Source organism: Pyxicephalus adspersus, chromosome 8, assembly GCF_032062135.1.
Source record: "Pyxicephalus adspersus chromosome 8, UCB_Pads_2.0, whole genome shotgun sequence".
NCBI classification, from domain to species: domain Eukaryota; kingdom Metazoa; phylum Chordata; class Amphibia; order Anura; family Pyxicephalidae; genus Pyxicephalus; species Pyxicephalus adspersus.
This window is the reverse complement of record NC_092865.1, coordinates 27,476,134-27,499,374: the sequence shown is the minus strand read 5'-3', so window position 1 is coordinate 27,499,374 and position 23,241 is coordinate 27,476,134. Positions and strand designations below refer to the sequence as shown.

The window sequence follows — 23,241 nt, the reverse complement described above, 5'->3', positions numbered from 1 at the left end:
ATGTTCAATAATTGTTGTTGAAAAGGATCTTTAACGATCCTTTCCAATGACAAAAGACTGAACTGTGCATGAACAAGCACTGTACATACAGCACCATTCTGCTCTATAGAGAGGGGAGGGGGAGAACGACGGAGCGGCACCCTGCTGCGCTCTCTCCCCTTCACTTCCGTTACGATCGTTCGTAGTCCTTGGATCCGCCAGGACGAATCCATGAACAACGAACGTGTACAGGCTGGATTCTCATCCATTATCAACCCTGAGGCGATTATCAGACGAGAATCATTTGACATGTGTATGTAGCCTATGTATTGGGGTCTTTGTTGTTGATATTTACGTTGTTTGTACTAACAATAATATATTTACTTATTTTCTTTTCGGTAATATTAGGCATAATGATAGGCAGGAAAAGTCTGCATACAAAACACTACAGCATTAGTGGTCAGAATAGTAAAAATTCCCTCTCACATTGTAAATTAGTAGTACAATAGTAGTCAGTAGGGTAGGCACCCCATTAATTAACTGGAGACATGAATATTGGTGACCAGGTATACTGCTCAAGGAACTCCCGAGCATTCTCAGCATTCTCTGGGGTAACCCCCGGAGGTGAAAGGCTGGAGTAGGCATTTGGCAGCCTGGGGCATCTTTACGCTTAAAGTAAAGCCACTAATACCTATTATATAAATCACTGCTGTTACCTTTTCCAACATACTAATCCAACTATAGTTGTACCCGGTAGCTCGACTGCTGCAAAAATCTCAGAAGCAATTCAATTTTAATATCTGAAGGTGAATTTCCATTTAATTCAATATAAAATCCTGTACATCATCATGACTTGGACTACATGCTGAAGATCTAAAGTATCTATTCCTTCAAGATGTTATATATGAAGGTCTTCAGTTTTTTATTGTGACACTATCCGTATCATACCTTATGTATTATTCATACATTCACATTCTATTATTCATTAATCAAATATTCAATTTTGTAACATTACAAGCCTCAAGTGTTCGCATGACAATTAGATAACAAGTGAAAAAGTCAGCTGATTTATTTATTTATTGTTAACAAAGGCCGGGCACATTCCAGCTCAGCTTTTACAGTAATCATTCTGGTAATTTGTGGTACCAATTAGTACATGTTAATTACTTCTAAATCTTAACATTCCATGAAATGATACATTTATTTACAGGCTCATAAACACCAATTTAGCACTAATTTTTTTTAGCAATAATTAGTTTCTCTAATTAATTCAACACTTGCTAATAATAAAGATTCTGCAGTACTTCAAAATAGCGTCATCCCCCATGCACTTTTAAAAGACTGTGCAGGTATAACCAGAGAGTAACCTGTCAGAATATCCAGTGGGATAACAAAGCTGTGCCATTTAAAAATCTGCCAAGACATGTGAACACTATGAACCTGATTTTTAAAAGCTCTCCAAGGCTGGACAGGCTGGACAGGATACACATTGATCAGTGAACCTGGGTGATCCAGCAAGCTCAGAATGCATCTGGTCCAGGATTGAAAACATTTGCTAACAAATAGCAAATCACTTAAGAAATCCATCTCAGGTTTGCTGGATCACCCAGCTTCACCGATGAAAGTGTATACTTTCCAGCCTTGGAGAGCTTTAACATATCAGGCCCTAAGTCTTTGATGTGGGATAAAATGTTTTAGACCTGGACAATTGAACAGCGAGAAAACATTTTTGGTTGCTGTACATTGCTGTGGCAAACACAAATTACACAAATTATTGCAGTTCTGTTTTATTTATCATTAAACTTATTTTTTCAAATATAATTTTTCAAATATAATTAGTGTGAATTTTACCTTTTATCAGCCTCTCGCAGCACCTTACACAGCCACACGCGGAATAGGGTAAAATAGCAAATGTGCCAATCAATTGTCATCTTGACAGAAAGTGGATAGAAATTCCCCAAATTAGAACACACACAAAAATAAAAACTTGAGTTCTTAATGTGTAGAATGCAATAGCAAAAAAATATGGATTTAGGCTTTAGATATATTTTCATTTGTAATTGCTTGCTTCCGTTTTAATCCAAAGTTGCAGTCTCTGCAGTTCTTTTAGTAAAACAATGCTTGTTCATTTTTTGTTTTCCAGGAATTTATACTTTTGGATTATTTGCTACAGATATATTTGTAAATGCTGGACAAGTTGTGACAGGGAACTTGGCACCACATTTTCTTACAGTTTGCAAACCGAACTACACAGCACTTGGTTGCAACCAACTTACACAGTTTATCACTGATGCCAACGCTTGTACTGGAAATCCAGACCTTGTTATCAAAGCAAGGAGAACATTTCCATCCAAAGAAGCAGCCCTCAGTGTGTATGGGGCAATGTATTTGGCTGTAAGTAAAACCTAACTTACTTATTATTATTTTAATAATGCATTATAGTTCTGTTCCTTGGAGTTACATTGTTTAATATGGTGATATTTTATTAAAAAAGGCAAAAAGCGGGGACATGCTGTTAAACATTTGCAAGCAAAACTTTAAAAAACATGCTATAAGGAATATTCACCTCCTCTACTGTCAGTATTGACCCCTTCTACTGCCTACCAATCTCTGAAGAATAAATAGAAAATGGTAAGTAAAGACCTTTCAGAGTCCAACATATTCAAGAGGCTGAATATGTAGAGGCTGATGGAAGAAACTACCTTGCATAATAGGGAACAAGGAAATCTCAGAAGTGTCACATCTTGCAAGATCCTGACCCAGGCAGCTAGAATAAACACCACTTTACCCAAACTCCCTCTATACCTGCTGCCTCACCATCCCCTTCCCAACATTTCATGAGACCACAAATGGTTGTGATGGCCCCTTTATTGTCACACTATAATGCAAAACATTTACCCACTCACATAGCTGTATGTTTTAATAATAAACAACCATAATAACCCTATATACCCTAAAAAACAATTACCTTAATCATTAAAGTGCAACCCATTTGTACCCTAGTACAACCAAATCAACTCTCATAGGCATTAACACAAGAATAAACTCTCTCTTCCAGGTTGCAAGTCCTCAGAGGCACTGATCCCTACACCATACCATTTGGGGATATACCCACCATAACATGTTCCCAGCCACAAAAGGCTACTGGCTGGAGAATGAGAACACTACCCACAGTCCCTCTTAACCACCACTTTAAGGCAGCCCAAACTAACCATAACTGTTTGGGAGATTCCACACTTAAGATGGTTCTCCATCTAGTAAACAGGGGCAGGTGGGTGGGTAGTTTGCACACTTCTGCTGCTTCCTCTTCCTTACCCCCCCCCCCCCCATCCTACCATTTTAACCTTTGCTCTCCTCTTTTTTGACTACTGCCTATCCCCAGCCTCCTCAACTCTTAAGACCTTTGTCACTGTTTCTTCTAATTATCCCCTGGTCATGTTGGCCTTTTGCTGACCTCCTTTCCTCACCAGCTCCAGACCTCTCTTTAGCAGGCAGTATTCTAGAGAACACAATTGTTGATTTCAAGTGTGCGGCTTATGTTAATATAGTAGAACACTGAGTTTATAAACATTGCCATACAAATACAGTACTTGCATGACCCATTTTAAGTGGTAATCAAGGTGAAATCATTTAACTCATTTTAATATTTCCATTATTTTTTAAATCTCTTAAAGCCCATTTTAAAAATAAATAAATAAACGTAATTTGCAATTTTAGCAAATTTTTCTGATACGATGCCTGCAAATATATAGCTCTCTCATGTTGCCCTGTTGCTCCAAAGTATGTCAGTTTTCCATTCTTGGCCTCCTTTCCCATTTTTTTACATGTTACAATTCAAACTGAGTATTTGTCTAAAAAGCAGAGAACACATTTTGGTAAAATGGATGCCAAACCAATCAGAAGATCCAGAGCTATATAACACTATGATGTGCAAATCCCAAACCCTAATGTAATAATTGTGCATTAAGTCTGCGTAATAATGAGGGTCATATCCTATGTCATATGTCCCCTTTATTGAAAACATGCACATCTGTTTAAAATGAATTCCAGTTTAGTGTGATTCACCATATCTTGAATTCAGCCTGTACTCAACAGCAAACGCTAAACTATGGGAAAGTTTAGACTAGCAGGTTTTGGAAGCAGTTTTCAGGTTTTGCGAGCAACAAAATATGCATTTGTCTAAAAGCTGCTAGCAGAGAATGCATTTGGTTAAATTGGAAGCGAAACCAGAAGATTGAGAAGATCCAGGACCATACAATATGTACAAATCTCAAACCCTAATGTAATGATTGAGCATGAAGTCTATACACCAAACGGATCATAATTTATGTCCCCTCTACTGAAAACATAGACATCTGTTTTAAATGAATTGCCCTTTATGTGTGTTTCACTATAAAATGTATTTGAATTTAGCTTGTACTCTGCAGAATTTGCTAAACTATGTCTCAGACTAGCATTTTTTTCAAGATTTTTGAGTAAGTGTAATTACCACTCTTTTTTTAGGGTTAGATATGCAACCTTAAAAATAAATAAGGTCAACTGAGCTCCATGCTTTTTCACAATTATAAAGGTTGTGTGTCCATACTAAACTCCACATAGTAATGTCATTGGCTAGATTTTAGCTAAACAAAACTTATCTCAAATTAGAAAATAAAGGCAGAATTTCAGTATAGCCCGATCCAGTTTTCCCAAACATTGCCTAATGCAATGTTTAATACTGTATACTATGCACAATAACTTGAGAAGACTGAAGGATGATTTGTACATAGGATATAGAGCAATATGCCATTTTGTATCTTCCATTCATGTAATCTTCCGGTGCAGTAGCAGTGTAAGGTGTGTGTGCCAGAGAATATGGTTCATGCAAAAAGAAACAACTGCAGAGTTTGTCTTGGTCATTAAAGAGTTACAAGAGGCTGCATAAAATATCAGTCCTTAAGATCACCCACAACCTCAGCGGTGTTTAGCAAAAGATTTGCAAACAGTCCTGTTCGTATCTGGGAGTCGTCCTTATGTTGGATGCTCTTAACTCAGGGACTGCCTGTTTTTATATATATATATATATATATATATATATATATATATATATATATATACACATCATGATGACCAACATCATGGATAGTGAAGTTTTGCAAACAGCAAACCTTTAAATCTTGCTGGCATTTCTCTTGAAGCCTTGGATATACTGCTGGGAGTTACCACCTGAGTATCCAGTAATAACACTTTAGTGGTAGAAGGCAGTCTAAGAGCCAGTGCTTTTTAGGATAGCTGAGAGGAGAGAGATTGCCATCATACAAGCACATTTACTTTAAAAACACATGTACAACAACTACTATAAAAGTCAGCCTTTTCAATTTTGCTTCAGTATGGAATGAGCTTCATATAAGAAGTAGCCGTCCTACACTTTAAACTGAGGCTGCATTAGTGACTTTGTATTCCCTCATCTGCTTCAAGGGGTATTTTTGCTTGCTGTTTGCTTTACTTGCCCAGATACTTCTGAATACTTCCTCTAAACCAATACTTCCCAGCACTTCCAATAACAATTAAAAAAAAACTTTGTACAAATTATGTACAATACAAAAAGGGGACCTCTTTTTTGGACAAAGTATTTTTTGAAAAACACATACTGCTATTAAAATTGCACTTACACGGCTGAAGTCTTAACAGCCTGAGGTATTCAATAAATACTTGTGAGCGAGATGAAAGAAGAAGCAGAGTTGAAATTAAGAAATGCAAATCCTTCATGAACTTCTTTACTCTTACCTTTACCATACTACTACATCACCTGTTCAGAGTAATAAAAAAATGTTTAAATCACCAAAGATATAATTGTATGTCTTATGTAACTATTCATAATCCTTACCTTAGTTGATTTTTTCTACCTATACACAAGTTGTGATAAGTCTACTAGGACTTGTTGAATATGTTATCACCATGTGAAACCTTACAGTTTTTTACTATAATTCTCTTTTCTTCAATATCCTTCCTACACTGGGTGATGAAGGTGATAGTATTTATCCTTTCTTTTGTTTAAAAAAAAAGTCCTCAATGTTTTCTTGATTAGCTTTCTCCAATCTTTTTTTAATTGTCTCACTTGCTTTAAAGTTTTTTTTTTTAAACTTAAATTTGCTAAATTCTACCCTTGTAGTGTCCAAAACTGTACTACTATGCCTTATTACATAAAAGCAACATTTCAGTTTTTTTGGCCCCCAAAGGAATCCTAAATATAAATTGCAGCTGGCTAGCCCCTGCATTGAAATAGCTCCGCTACTACAATTCCCAGCATCACTCGTGTCTATAAACCAGTGGCCTCTCTGCCTATGCACTGCCCTGCATTGGACTGTTTTATAAATGCAAGTAATGCGGGGAATTGTAGTAGCGGCATAATTCTCCTCTTTAGACCAGTGGCCTCTCTGCCAATGCGTGGCCCCACATTGGACTGTTTTATAGATGCAAGTAATGCCGGGATTTGTCGTAGCGGCATCACTCACGTCTATAGACCAGCGGCCTCCCTGCCATTGCGTGGCCCCGCATTGGACTGTTTTATAGACGCAGGGAATTGTAGTAGTGGTGTTATTTCAGTTTCACATTTGGCCCACAAATTTGTCTAACTTTTTAATTTTGGCCCACTGTGTATTTGAGTTTGACACCCCTGGTCAAAGGCCTTTTTTTGAGGATAAACCAGTTAACCTAACTGAATGTTTTTGTACACAGTTTTCTAAATTTAGGATTAAAATAAGCAATACAAAACAAATTCCTTCTCTACTATAGGTACTTGAAAAAAAATTGTAAATCAAGACCTCTAAATATAGCAGAGATTCAATATGCATCCCTCTACAGACTGTGATCAAGTCAGCAATGTATCTAAGCCAAAATAAAAAAAAATCTGAATATCAGTAATGGTTGGATATACTGTATGTCTTCTACCATCTCCCAATAAATGAATTTGTATATTTGGGTAAAAATTACCCATAGCCCACCCCCTATTCCCATTTAGCCAAAGTAATTGTTTAAAACAGATTCTATATGATTCAAAAATATATTTTTTTAAAGTTCATATTATTTCTTAGTATTAATAACAAGCTATAGCAACCAATGAGCACTAATGCAAGCTGATGAGATATAGCTATAAAAACAATAAAATTTTAGCAACACTTTAGCAAAATTAGATTTAAAAAATCAAAACTTTTTTTAACTGTCTTTTTCTTGTTCACCTTGTATACTTCACAAAAAAGAACAACTATGATCAGAGATGGTTTTAAAATGTATGTAATTTATACTATAAACTGTCTTATATATTTGAAAATTAAAACTCTGTTTTGGTACAAAGAATTGCAAAAATATTCACAAATATACATTGGGACTTTTAAAAAAAATTATATTTTTTTAATGCAACATTAAAAAAAATATAAAACAAATTCAAAGAAAACCATAGAATAGCAGAATACTAGTTGAGGAAGAGTTTAAAAGATATTTTAAGGTTAATATAAAGCCAAACCTCAGACATAGTTCAGTTTCCTTTCAAATATGATTTAAACACTTTACTACTTTGCCAGCTCTCTAATTTCTAATGAGTTACTCTAACATGCTTGCTAATATCCTGCTGCATTGGAACTGGGTCTACCACTGTACTTTTACTTGTACTGTACAATATTAGTGTTACAAAATACAATAATATTAAAATGAAAAGCATCTACGGTTGGGCTTTTACCGACTACCGGTATATACGCACATTGAAGCTCATTTGATGGATCTGCTGATACAAATGAGTAAATACAAATAATGTCACATTGTATCCTGTATTGTATTATAAACAAGGATCCAAGGGTTCATTTTTTTGTTAGTGGCTGGAACAGATTTATTTACTTAAGTTATAAAATATATATATATATATATATATATATATATATATATATTTACCTTTTTATGATATTATGATGAATTATAGACATTATTTTATTAGGCATGGGGCTAAATAGGTCATAACCTCCTCACACACACGGCTACAAGACTTTTCTAGAGCTGGCCCAACACTATGGAATGGGCTTCCTCGTCCTATTCAGCTTGGTCGTCCTTTCCACTCATTTAACAGAGCACCCATCTTTTTAAACTTGCCCACCCATCTTCTTCTGTCCTTTGAAACCCTCACTATTTCCCATCACTACAATTCTCCCCTCCTATTGTGTGGTACTCCCCCCACCTCCTAGATTGTAAGCTCTTTGGGGCAGGGTCCTCTCCTCCAGTGTCACTAGCTGTATCTGTCTGCCATTTGTAACCCCTATCTATTGTATAGGGCTGTGTAGTATGTTGGTGCTATATAAATCCTGTTTATTATTATTATTATTATTATTAATAATATTAATAATAATATTAATAATAATAATAATAATGATAATATTAATAATAAAAAGGTGTACAGTTTACATGAAAATTATTGCTGAATTAAAATATATTTCTGTGGTCCATAGTGCCCAGATTCATAGTATGACGTGGCAGAATCAGTAACATAAGTGGAAAGATTATATTACTGTTAGTGATTAGCTGTATGTACCTAGCAAACCATGCCTACAGAACTAGTTTTAGACCTTACAAAGTCTTTGAATGTCTTTTTTGAATCAATGTACAGCCCAAAAAAGAGGAATTCATACAGAGTATACTTATATTTGCACTCTGGCACTTCTGAATGTAAACGTTAAACTGCAGAGCTAGTAGTTCTGAGTTTTTCCCACATTAATACATCTCTAGTGGTTGTCTCTTGTAGGAGCAATTCAGATCTTAAGAAGATCACTGTGAAGTACTTACTAATTAAAGATTTCCATTTGAAGAGATTTTGTTAATTAAAAAAATACTGTTCAAATAAGTCATAGTTGTTTTGTACTTGGTTGCATTTTTATTTTTTCACTTTTTTTTAAAGTGAAAAATGCCAGATTATAGTTAGCTCAAAAATGAATAAGAATGAATCATTATTGTAGGGTCTAACTCACTAACTAGAGCAGGGAAAATGTTGTTCTGACAAATGGGTTAAAAACAAAATAGCACTTAGCCAAACAGATTTCTAAACCAAAAATTCCAATTTAAAAAAAAATGTAACACAACTCTGTGTGCCTCCCTTCTCAAGATGCATACAAATCCCATATCAAAAGAGTCCTGTGGAAAACAGCAGTTACTAAAATGCACCAATTAATATTAGGGAAATGTCCCCAGGGTGTTGCCTGCAGGACCTTTTGCTGCAATATAGTACATAGAAACATCACATTACAGACTATTCCATTACCAGCCTCAGAAATTGACATTTCACCATTGTTTGACTTTGGGCCTGATTATTGAAAGCTGGAGAGGATACACTTTCATCAGTGAAACTCAGTGATCCAGCAAATCTGGAATGGATCAGGGTAAGGATTGTTTTCTGGATCACCCGGCTTCACTGATGAAAGTGTATCCTCTCCAGCCTTGGAGAGCTTTAATAAATCAGGGCCATTGATTTAAAGTACCTCCATAATGTCTGGAACATGTTCAAACATTCAGTTGTCAGAAGTGACTTTTACCTATGGATTAAACCCTTATGGACCTTTCTACAACTGTTACAGGAAAAATGGAAACATGAACCTTGTCAAACTACTTCTGGTGTCTTAACCAGTTCCTAATTGTTTGAAAGCTTCAGCAGTAACCCCCTTCATGCCATGGTGACTTGTCACTTCACTGAGACCAGAATTGGAAATGGATGGCGCTGCTAACATTCTTTTGCAAGTCATGGTTTTGGCCATGTCTGGGCTCTATTTTCTCTGGGTTATCAACCTAGAATAAGTATATAACAAATGTAATCTGAACTCTCAGTTTGAACCCTTGTTTTAGGTCTGGCAACCAGGCAACTTCCAACCAGGGGCATCACTAGTATCAGCCATTTTATTTTCCCAGAACCATCCTTTCTCCATCTTCTTACCATAGTGGAACCCTTAAAATGCTTTTCAGGTACTGCGGAACCCCTGACAATAATTGCAATATCCACTGTACATTAGCATGGCACAAATTATTAAGGATCCCTTAGCACCCTCTGAGCCAACCCTAGGGTTAAAACGGACCTTGGTTGAGAAACACTTTGCACATCCATCATACATAATATTAGTTACTTTAACAAAGAAAAAATATATGTGTTTCCTTTCATACTTTGTAAAATAAACCAACAGCATTTAGATAAATAGTGTCATATAGTAATGAAATGCTTTTTAGCATTTTCAAAACTAAATCGTTTTAGTTCTTCAGGCAAATGAGGGTTCAGCAGTAAAATATTTATTGTCTTTAAATTGTCTTTCTAATGTATACAAATTCAGCACCACTAGCAAGTTGCAATGTTGGCTTTTCTATCTAATTAGCTGATTCACACAGTGAAGACTTGTGCCAAATGTAATGTTTCATTTTGAAAAGTGCAGAGCGTGTGGAAGTGAGAGGGTTGAGTGACAGGCTTCAAAATTAAGTGACAGCTTTGACTTTAAGAAAATGGAGGAGGATATTTTTCCCAAGACATTCCAAAGCGGAGGCTCTTTGCTTCTCAGGATAATAATAACGGTAAAGATGATGTATTAGTGTATACTTATACCACACAATGCTTATTAATAGAATTAATAATCTTGTTTTTGTTTCTTGGAGTTTTTGAAGATCTGGATATTTCTTGAGGTCATATATAATTATAGTATTCTTGGCAAAAAAGCTAAATATATGGATGATGATGAGGCCATCTCTCTGCTGTTTAAGGCCTCTTTCAAACTTCTGGTTGAAAACTGTCCACTTCCAGCTACCCTCGTTCAATGCTATGTGGCTTCGTCAGCAGAAATGTAATATTATGTTTCCATAAGGTATGGCTAATTCTAAAAGCTTAACATTTCTTATTTCCTACTGAACATGAAAGACTTACCATCTCTTCCTTTGCAACCTGCTAACTGCAAAGCTTATCTAGTATTTGATACTCTCTAATATATACTCTGCCTAGAGGAAATAAACCTCATATTGCATATAAACCCAGCTTTACTGTTTAAAATGTGCTGACCACAACTGTTCATATTTTCTCCCTTGGATGATTATTTGGCAGTCTACACTTTATTACGTAGCAGTCAAACATGAAGACATTAAAGCAAATTAATAGAGCATCCTTTTGATACTGCCTTGTAAGATAAACTGAATTCCAATTAAATGAAAAAGCGTAAGAAAACATGAAAAATATATATATTATAAATACATATAAATAGCTACAGAGTTAAGAGTATCATTCTTGTAGTGGCTAAGCATAAAGCGTACAAATGCAGACCTATACATTGATATTAAGAAACATTTGGCATACTGTTTTTTTGAATATTCATTAAAGTTTGAGATGAAATTATTGATTTTTAAACCTTGTATTTTTATCCTTTGCTGTTGACTAGCAAAAATTTTTTACAGGAACCTAAATGAGGTTCAGGTTTGCTTATGAGATAGGGTTTGTTCTTAAGTTGAATTCGTATGTAGGTCGGAACAGGTACATTATTTTAATAAATGCATTTAGGACAGATGTTTGACTCAACATAATATTAGTCAGTGTGGTGTTACTGTATAAAATCCTCACCGTGAGTTAATCACAAACAAAGCAAAAAAAAAAAAATATGGAGCCTAGACATTCATTAACTTCTGGAGCAAGGTGTGCTTTGATATGCAAAAACAACTGCAGAGTTTTTCTTGGTCATTAAAGAGTTACAAGAGGCTGCAGAAATAGCTCACCCCCTAAGATCACCCACAACCTCAGCTGTGTTTAGCAAAAGATGTCTTCTGCAAGTCATGTAAACTGCCTTCCTCCGTTTTGCACACAGTGAGCAGGGAAGCCCCGTTTGTATCTAAGAGGTGTCCATATGTCAGATGTCCTTAACCCGGGGACTACCTGTGTGTATATATATATATATATATATACACACACACACACACACACACAGAAAGGGTCAGAGTAATGTGCAGGGTTGGAGAGAGATGCCATAGTACTATTATAGGGATAGTATGGGGCTTTAGATTGTACCACAGTTGCATTATTGGTGTTTACTGGCAACATGCATCCATCCAAACTAAAATGCGTCACACTTTTCCTCCTTGCAGAATGTGCATGCATAATTTTGTTTACAGCAGCTGTACATGTACATGGCGCACCACCTGTCCTGTCCCCCGGTGTCTTTGTCAAACTAATATATTTCTATCACTAACGCACACAGCAGCCTTCAGGGATTGCTAGTATGAATGGGTTTGTTTTGTTCAGACCCATTCTTAATCTATGTGAAGGTAAACAAAGCCATTAATATTAATGTCAGCAGGTGAAATGGGGACAATCGTGACTCACCACTGTACTCACATCACAGCAAAGTCCTATAAATGGTTTGGAAAAAGGGAAAAATAACAACAAAAACACAGTCTAAAAATAATAAATAAAATATTTATGTTTTTTTAGGTTTTTGTGTACTGTATTTACTCATTGGGACTCGTACTTATTAGGAAAACAAAATGGCTGAACAGCAAATGTTGCTATTTTTAAACCTCTGTTTTGTCGTTTTTTTTTTTTAATTGACTGTAATACAATAAAATACCCAAAAACAACACAAGGATTTTTACAGCCCTAAGGGGCACACAGCTGTGGCAGCTGAAGTGCACAGGACTGGGGTTCATAGGAATTTATTGGGACAAGGTCGGAAGGGTAAAGAATTAAATGGAGTGGAGAAAGAAAAGATTTTATGGGGACAGAATGGTTAGTAATACAAATTGATGGGGATGGGGGTGTGGATGGATTTAAAATAAACAGGGATGGAGGGACAAGATTATGTTCCCGTGCTCCAGTGTTCACCTCTATTTAATGCTAGGGCACTTTTTGTCTTAGGAGAAAACACCTTTCAGCTATTGTTTTGTGAAAAAGTTTGAAGAGTTTAAAACTATTTAACTGATTTGTTTGTGTTGGGATGTGAATTTACTATGAGGGTGTATGTGTAGGGAGGTGATAAAGATAACTTTATTTAGGAAAAAACAGGTTTGGAAGAACATGATGCAAAGATAAAAACATGCATTTAAAACTATATCCTAACTTAATTTTTCAGTTTGTGATTAGGTAATGCAAGTTCAGTTATTTCCTGGGCTTTTTCAGAAAACATTTCTGAGTGCATTGGACATTTGTTTCAGAAGAAATAATAGCACTGAACTCATATCTGCAACAAATTTGATTTAATTGTTTACCTCCAAAATCATGTATATTTTAATTTACCATTGATTGTGTTTGCATAACTCAGTTGTTAATGTTTTTCTGATTTTATGGTAAATGTTCTAAAATGATATCCTGTTGTGAAAAGAATGTGTTCGGGTGTTAGGTAAAATGTTATTTTTACATTTATAAAAGCAGCTTTTACAAAAGCACTGATTTTAGTTTTTAAAGCAGAGTGCTGCAGAATGTGCAGCTTTTCATATTATTTTGTTAGTAGCATTTCTTTTGACTTTGTGTTTTCCTTGTATCTTCCATCGTAGGATAGGTTTGTTTTTGCTCTGGAATGTTGTAAAAAGATGTATAAACTCAGTATGATATTGTTTAATGGGAATACCCCATTGCTTCCAAGGTTTTAAGAACCTTTCCTCTAGATAGGACATTGTTGCTGAATGAAAGGAAACATTTAGAGGTCGCCATTATACAAAACCTATGCCCAGAGAAATATAGAGATTACCTCTGTTGACCTTATTTTGAAAATTCCAGACCAAACTGAAGTGAGAACTCTCTGTCTACAGAAACTGCACAGTCCTTTCTATATTAGGGAGAATTATGTTGCAATAGTTTTAAAAAGACCCTGTACGTTGTCACTGTCAAATGCCCCATTTTTCCTTACTTCCTGTATTACCGTTAAAAGCTCTCCCTTACCCCTTTGTCCTCCACATCAGGAATTGAAATATTTTATGGTGCTTGGGCCTAGTGATTGGCGGCTAATCCTGAACACTGTGTGCTAGAGGCATTGTGCGCCTCCATTCCAGCATGTGCCAAGTACTGTCACTAACTTCAGGGAAACATTAATCAGAATGGGGGACTGTCAAGGTGAGAAAGGGCTGTTGCAGAGATGCAATTACTTTTCCTTGCATAGCATTGGCAACCTTACTCACCTAACATAGGCTTTCTGTATACCTCAAGACTTTGAGGTGCTTCTGATAAAGAACAGTGCAGCCAAGCTTCTTTTAGGAAATTAGTACACAGCTGCATATATGCTATATGGGCTAAAATGTTTTTAATTACTGCTGATTAATCCCCTAAGGTTTGTTGTAAAGCCTTCCAGTAACCACAGATTCAACATTATGCTACTCGTTATTTTTCTAGTGTTACGAATATTCTAATTATCATTTTCACTAAAATTTTTGTAAGGAGAGATAAACATGGCTCCCATCAGGAAACAAGATTAACAACATATGCACCCCAGAACCCTCACAGCAAGAACAGATAAGTAATTCTCAGGGATTAATATATTCTTAGGGATAGAAATGCAGAATTTAAAGACATTCCTCAAATAGGGATGAAAGAGGACTTTAAATAGCCTACATCATCTATTCAAATATTCAAAATGTAAAATCAAACAGTTTTTTATATAAACAAGGTACACGGTTGCCTAAATAAATGTGTAAATCTGCTGGGACAACAAAAAGTGATATATTATATCTCCAATGTGTAAACCCAATCTCAACCAGTATTGGACCCAAAAACATAAACAAATACAAATCTTGCACAAATGGCACAAAACAGGTAAATCTCCAAAGGTTTGAAAAACCGAAGCAAGCAAGCTAGCACAGCAAACCAACACATTGCACAGAGTACCGGCTCTTCAAGACATAGAGATAAAACCTGGAATAATAAAGTTTAACATGTATTGGCATTGTATTGGGCAATAGGAGGTAAATGAAACCTTAATTAAAAAGAAAATAAATGTATTTACTAATTTTCAACCATTGAGTACACTGGTTGGCCCACATTTGATGGTGCAGTGTTTAATATAATGCCGCATGGACCATCTGTAAGTGCATATGTCCTTTCACAATTTTATCATTGTTTTCATTTTTTTGGGATCCTACAGTCATTCAAAAATCACATTATTTTTCATTGGAGTCTAGACTCTAGTTTAAATGTTTTTACTGAATCCAGATATGTATGAAACACTGGTGCATGAAGATGTTGTTGTGGATAGTAATCCACAGTTTTAATGTAATGATAAAAATTAGGCATCCTTTGCATGGCATCATGCTGTGCCTCCCCCTTCCCAACTAAGCAGCACCTGCTGAGTTCCTGTTCGGAAAAACATCTAATAACTAGTATCTGAGAGCCGCCCATGGCTGACAACAAGCCACTTGTGGGGACAACTGATGTATAATAAGCATGAATGCGGTGCCCTCTCTCAATGATTTGTGGTGAAACACTTTGAAGGGCCATGCCTTTTAATCCATTTGAAACATTTATTACCGCTAAAGTATATGAAAAATATGTCACAGCTGCAATTTGTCACAAAAATTGTCACAATGCTTGATGCCAGATGGGTCACTGAATTCATCTGCATCTGTAAGATGTTTATAAACAGGATAAAAATGGAAAAAAGAGATTCCATAAATAATACTAGAGAGAAGACAGAGAGTCAGAACGAACTGTGTGAATGTAATTTGACATGTATATTTTAGAATTCATCAAAATTTATGGTTTTGTGTAGTGGTAATTACTGTAAAATTGTGCTAGACAGCATAGGAGACTGTGACATTCTTTACTTCATTATAATGAGGTCTGCATGGGAAATTGCCCGTTGAATAGAACCGTCTCTTTCTTTCTTGCACTAGATTTAAGAAACCGCTTAATGACTATTCTTAAAGAAAATGTGTCTTAAAAATGTAATTTCACAAGTTATGGAGTATAAAATTGTTGAAACTTGTATTAACCTAGGAGCTTTGTGATCAACTATTTTTATTTGGAATTTTTTTTATAATGCTGATGGAATGGAAAAGTAAACTTTCATGGTTTCTGCTTTTAGTGGAGTTTTATGCTTTAAACAAACTGGCTATGTACGGCTGCTAGTAGCAAAGTGATGTACTGTACCAGTACTTCTAGATATTGGTGATATTGATCACCATGTAGATTGTTCCCTAGCTCCTACAATAGTATGTTGCTGCGTAAGGAGGAAATTAACTCTGAAAGCTCAAAAATGAAAGGCAAAGGACTAAACTATGGTATTGCTTGTGGCCTCCAGCAGATGATTATTTCTCCCTACTAATATACCACTGAGCAGCACAGTTGTGGAATTAGCAAATCTCACTTCTTATCCTAGATCCCACACTACTATTGTACAGCTATTATGTTGAATGTACAGGAAGGCAAGATTATAGGATTCAACAACATGGATTTTATGTAGGTATGTATGTATGTATGGAGGGAATGTGAGTACATGCTGCTGCAGAGGAGAAAGGTTGATTAACAACGTAAACCTGCATAGTCTATGTACACGTGTACTTTAATACACAGTCTTGGGAAGAAGTAAATTTACCACATGGAAATTGTTGAAGCAGACATTAGATCTTCATTCATATAATGCCTACTAATATATACTTGGATTTGAACAAATTAGAAACATTTATCTTACAAATAATATAATGTTGTTCTGTGGCTTAAATAAGTACGCTATTGGCCCCTTTAGCAGAAATAACATCTTGCAGGCTTTGGCACTATTATCCCCAGTCTCTAACAACCATCTGGTGACATTTGTAACCACTTCTCTATGTAAAACTGCTTAATTTATGAACTGTTTCAAACACCTACAATACATTTCACTGCAATTAAAATCATCACTTTGACTAGGCCTGTCCAATAACTTTTCTTTTGGACGTTTACATTTGATTTGAGCCATTCCTTTAAATATTTTTTAGTTTGTTTCAGATCATTGTTGTGTCTAAAGGACACATTAACCTCAATGTTTGGACAGATGGTCTACTTATATAAACATCAAATCAACCCCAAACTATAATATTTCCCCATCATACTTTGCAGTTGGTATACAGTTCTTGTTCTGAATTGCTGTTTATGGTTTAAGTCAGGCATATCAAAAAAGCAAGGCATGGTCACAAAAATCTACCCACCAGTTCACACTGGTGGAACACATTGTCCCTTTGCCTATATGTTGGACAATCTGTACTCTTGAAATTATTTTCTTTTCCGTCAAAAAACTATTTTTCCTGCCGTACCTACTGGGCAAGTGTAATCAGGGCAATCCCAGGAGATGTGTGTTCTTTAAAACTAGCTACTACAAGAGTTAGCATGTTTTGCAATATTGGTATTGTGTTCTTAGAAACATTTTAAGCATTAATCTGTGAACAATCTGAGCTAAATATGTGGGGGTGGCTGGTCCTTGTAAATTACTTTTCTTATAGTGAAAATGTTGATTTTAAATCATTTAGAGATCTTTTTAAATCCCTTACCAGACATCCTCAAAATTCCTTTTTGAGGGCCTTAAAGAGCTTTTGATCTTAGACTGAGTACAACACACACATCATTTGCAAATGAATACCAGATCCTAGAAATCGTAGGTATAACTAAACTAAATAACCTAGCAAGGTCCTAATCATTAGCATTCATTTAGGAAGATCCATTTCTAATTTTATAAATTTTTTTAGATTATTAGAATGAATAGACCATGCCAGTGTTACATGACATTTGTTCAAATATAAAACCCTTTTTCTGTAGGCACTTTTCTAATTAAATCTACTGTTTGCCTGTTCATATATGTTGCAAAAAGTCAACAGTTTCCATGGGGCATACTTACTTTTTCACATAACAGTAAGAAGTCAGTAGTTATTATGGTTGATAAGACAAGATTAGTTGTTGCCAGTGTCTATAATATCATAGCAGTGCAGAGCCTATCTCCAACATCACAGTTGTCTAACTAGAACTCTAGAGCTAACAAGGTCCCCTTTAGTAATAGGATTATTGGTTTATTAAAAACCAAGAAGCATGAAAAAAACATTGAGATTTATCCTTATTACAAAATATATATATTTTAATCATCTTTATTGGGTCAAAAAGTACAAATAAGTCAATACTGAAAACTAAATCTTATGATTCATAGAGGTAGTGCAGTCTACCTTATAATTGCTGGGTAGGGATGAGCGAGAATGCCTCTGACATTCTGGGAAAAATGTCCCCAAACTCCCGATAGGTCCATGAAATTTCGGCGAACCGATTTGCAAATTCCATTGAAGTGCAGGTTCCCACGACCCCTGGGTTGATAAGTACAGCCCGGGGAGTGTGGGAACCTGTGGTCACAGCTGATTGGAGGCACGCGAGTGCTTCCAATAGGCTGTGACTCCAGATAAACTCTCAATGGACTTTCTCCATTGTGAGTTCATCTGAGTTCAGTTCCCACGGTCACCGGGCTGATAAGTACAGCCCAGTGACCGTGGGAACTTGCGGTCACAACTGATTGGAGGCACGCGAGTGCTTCCAATCAGCTGTGACTGTAGGTGAACTCTCAATGGAGTTCCTCTATTGAGAGTTCATCTGAGTTTGGCGAGAACACGACCTCGTGGTGAATCACATGACATGCCCTCAGTGTGGGTAGACATATTGCTGAAATGCTTGTGTTCTTGTTTATTTTATGGCAGATTTTGTTTTTATGGATACATTTCCATATGCATGTGTCTACAAATTTTCAAATATTTAGTTGGTATTAATTACACAAACCAAATTATGTAATGTATGTTTATGACTGATGACCAACATTAGTACAAAAACATTACTAAGAATTCTTTATAGTCTAATACAGGTTAAGGTCCATGTAAAGGAAAAGTGGTGACATAATGAGTTACCTCATTAGGTAATTACCCCATCACCCCAGTGGCGCTGCTGCTAAATTACAGGTGGTTCTTCCCCTGCCATGCCTGTAAATATCTCTTTTAAATTTGTATCTTTGCATTTGTAATTGTTTGCTGATTTTTTTTTAAACTTGCTATTTCTTGTATTATGGTGTTATTTGCCATACTCACTTCCTTACCATTTTTTTTCTGTGTCCATTTTGCAAGCTAGGGATACAGTTTTGATTACTTGCTGCTTGAAGAGGATTCCAGCAGTGGAGTCCTTAACAATTAAGTTACCAGGGTATTGAATCCACAGTAAAATACTGGCCTTACTGTCTCTATTAATTTCAGCTTTGTTAGTGCTCAGAGAAACTGTAAACTGAACCAGTCAAATGTTAGCATTCTGATTAGTGTCAAATAGCCTAGGCAGAGTACCAATAGCCCTTATACAGTGCTGGTCCATGCTAACTTTTATGTGGATGTGTGAGAGCACATTTATATATGTATAACACAGGTGTTTATTGCTAAATGCAACTGTGGCCAACTTTACTTTTGACTTTCCAGTAGGTTTACCTAGAGGGGGAAATGCATAAATTTCATTCAGTAGTAGGAAATATATCTTGTTGTGCATTCTTCTTCCGTAGGATGCCTTCCATGATAAATGTCTTTTTGTTATAAGACTTGTACTGGTTTTATAGGTACTTGAAATCAAATGGACCTTTAAAAATGTAGGTAGTATACCTGGCTAGATTTGTAGAGCTGTTCAGATGTCTATTTCTGATGTCATTTTGATATTGAGTTGTATAACATGTATCTGCTCTTTGATTTGTTCTTCATTGTAAAAAGTGTTGTACAATTTTTAACTTTAATTATACATACTAAATTGTTTACAGGTTCTGATCAAGCAGTAAGAATACTTTTAAAACACTGAATTTCAAAAGTTCAGAACAAAGACATTGTGTTTTTTATGGGATGTATATGAGAACAAAATCTTGATAGGCTCTGTTCCCATACAACTGACTTTTTATTTCAGGGACCTAAATGACCAAAGATTGGTCCAGAGAAGTGAATTAATAAAAGAATGTCTGCAAAGCTATAAAAAAAGAGAAACAATGATGGCTAAAAAATAATACACATACTGAAATATGTTTGAATACATTTAAGCATATGTTTTCTTTTTAACCTGGTTCAGTTCCAACGGTCACCGGGTTAATGAGTACACGCGAGTACAGATATATAACAAACTCACTATAACAATCTCTTCCACATATCCTAAAACTTGATGGTGCAGATCACCTTCTAATAAGCTGTGACTGTAGGCGAACTGTCAATGGAGTTTCTCCATTAAGAGTTCATCTGTGTTCGGCAAGAACATGACCTCATGGTGAATCACAAGGCTGTCCTCACCTACATGTTTTGTAAACGAGAAAGGCCTGATTCGCCGTGAGATCGAAATTAAAAATTTTGCTCGCTCATCCCTAATCAGTACATGTAGGTGGTGGATACATGCCCCACATGGTGCCAACAACCTCCCGGGTAATGCTTTCCCTGCCTGCGCAGTGATCCTCCACCTAGAATGAATAATAGGAATTGCTTCAGACAACAGGATTTTATAGTAAAGTGTACCAAGCATTACCAGGAAAATTAGTGACCCGATTGTGCCTGATTTATTGATAGACTATCTTGGGAGAACCTGAGCAATACAGCAAACTTGGAACGGATCTGGTCCAGGACTGAAAACACTTGCCAACTAATAGCAAACAATTTTTAAGAAATCCATCCCAGTCTTGGAGAGCTTTAATAAATCAGATCCAATAAGTTGCAATTCAACCCGATTTTCATACAACAAAGTCCCTGTAATGGTGTTATAGTGCGTTTGTGATCCACAACCATTTTTACCACAAGCAGGATGTGGTCAGAATCTGTTTTTTTTCATTACTTATGTTATTACCTTGTAGAATTTAACTCCTCCTGTTTAGCATTTCATTGGTTTGCAACAGAATTGATGAATCTACCCCAATGTGCTAAATGTCAATGGGGGCTATCCGTCAATTTAGGAAGCAGGAGGAAATTCCTCTTGTCACCATGCCAATGGAGGTTACATACTGTCCAAACGAATTAGCATGCACTGCAAATCACAGCACAGAGATTCCTATTCATTCTTATAAATTCTGGCAGGTTACATAAATATGACACATGTCCACAGATATATAACAAACTCACTATAACAATCTCTTCCACATATCCTAAAACTTGATGGTGCAGATCACCTTCTATATTACTGTAGTGACTGTATTCATTAATGTGATATTGTGCAGGTACTGTGTGTTTACTCTGGACCAACGTTGTGACATAGATGATGATAAATGAGAAAGCCCGTATGGGTGAAGCCCTCCAGTTTTGCCATATGTATATATGATTATCATGCCTAATATGCTACAGTTCAGCACAACCCTGGATAACAATGTTTTCATTTTTTTTTCTCCTCTTGACAAATAACATTTCCTTTCTGCATTTTTTAAATGTGGGTGGCTGCTATAGCAACAGCAGGCTCTTCTGGTTGAAAATAAGCCTTTTCAAACATATTTTTTTTTTCTTCCCTTTCTTGTTTAACTGTGTCTTCCTGAATATTATCGCCATCATTGTATGTAGAACATCAAAGATCAAATGTTAGATTATTACATTGCACACATTAAATTATAATGTATTCTGCATTTTGACAAGATGAGCGTAAACTCCGGAAACAAACAATTTGTTCTGATGTGTCCTTGTGGAAAATCTAATGCAAAAATGAAAGAGCTCAGTAAACTTGTAAATGTGCTAAACAGGCTTATTGAGGTACAGAAGATGGTGTAGGTAAATAAAAGCAAAATCCAGAATGATTCTTCAGTGCTTCTACATGATGATAAATCACATACATGCCTAGCAGAACACTGCTCAATAGATTACAGCAAAGCTTTTGTGTTGACAATACTAATTGTCGCTCTGGTATTCCTCACCCCACCTTCTCATTTCCCACTGGCTTGCTTTGTAAGCTGGCTAAAAACTTCTGAAGAATGTTTTGTGTCGTCAGAATATGATTGCCCTCAATGAAGAATATATGTAAAGCAGAACTATACTATAGTAATTTACTAACAAAAAGAAAAAAAACATTTCCAGATGGCGGAGCGGATTTGCAGGGAAGATTGCACATGTCTCTTCTACCAAAGAAAAACCATATTACTATTGTGTTTTCCTTGTATACCCTGTGTATTCTCCTACTTTTTTAGTAGTGATGTTCAAAACTGAGAAATTATATTTAGCAACATTTTCACTGAAAAATTGTTTGTTTTGCGAATTTCACTATAGTAGAGGGTAATTGGAGCAAAAATCATTACTGAAGGGTACATGGAGTGTGAAGTTACTGGGGCATAAAGGTCATTGGAGAATTGAGGGTCACTGGCATTGCATTGAAGCACATATGGTCACTGGAGCATTGGGTACTTTCTGTAGGATTGGGTTCACACCAAAATGAACTCTATTGGATGAAAAAAGGAAGTAGACAGTGGACATATATACATGTTAGCCTAATTTTCACAAAAAGCTCACCCATCATGGCAGTGAAATACCTTTGTCAAAATTGTCCAATCATCTGGATTGTGACGGTGTAACTTCAGTTTGCATCCTCAAGTGATACATCATCTGATACATCATCAAATAATGGTGGAACAGAGGAAACACTAGTCATAAGAGATGGTTGCCAGGGGCAGTTTCACCCTTAACAACCACCTGATAATGGTTCAGTTCTCTCCCTCATGAAGTAGGTTTTATTTCTTGGTCAACAATTTACTAATTTTTGTGAAGGGTAATGGTAGGCAACTACATGACCCTGGTTGGTTAATGTCTCTTCCAAGATGAAAGATACCTGCTAGCTTCCTCCACCTTTTCCTAGCCCTATGAGTCACTATCTGGCTGAAACAAAGACTGCTGACCATGAACCTCTGTTGAAGTGACTTATTACCAGGTATCCTAAAAGAAAAAAATGTTAGATACCATTTCTGTAATTCAAATATTGTGAACTATCCTAATGTTGGGATGAATGTAACTTTCTGGCTACCATTAATTTTAGTAAATGAGACAAAACTGAACTTTTTGTAGATATTCTCCTATTGGCCAACAGAGTAAAAGAACTATTAGTAATAAAATAAAGCTAGACAGAGAATACGGTTGTCATGCGACATGTAGAATTACAGATGATGGAGCTGGACTCCACATGCTTTATGGAGAAAGTCAAGTCTCTTAAAGTGAAAGTGTACTAAAAATAAAAAAATACCAATTCCTTTTGCAGAGCCCCTGATTGGCCTCAATGATGTCCTGCAAAATCCTGAAAACTTCAGCATCCCGAAACCTCCTGGGATACATGACGTAGGAATC

The 23,241-nt window shown here is 36.0% G+C and overlaps 1 protein-coding gene across 3 annotated transcripts in view; it reads left to right on the top strand.

Moving 5' to 3' along the window:
* The window catches only part of PLPPR5 (phospholipid phosphatase related 5), a 126,998-nt gene that overhangs the window by 54,960 nt on the left and 48,797 nt on the right, over positions 1-23,241 (top strand). For all 3 annotated transcript variants that reach the window (XM_072419844.1, XM_072419846.1, XM_072419847.1), the window contains exon 3: positions 2,123-2,373. In XM_072419844.1, the coding sequence (XP_072275945.1) occupies positions 2,123-2,373 (251 nt within the window). The remainder of the gene's footprint in view (positions 1-2,122; positions 2,374-23,241) is intronic.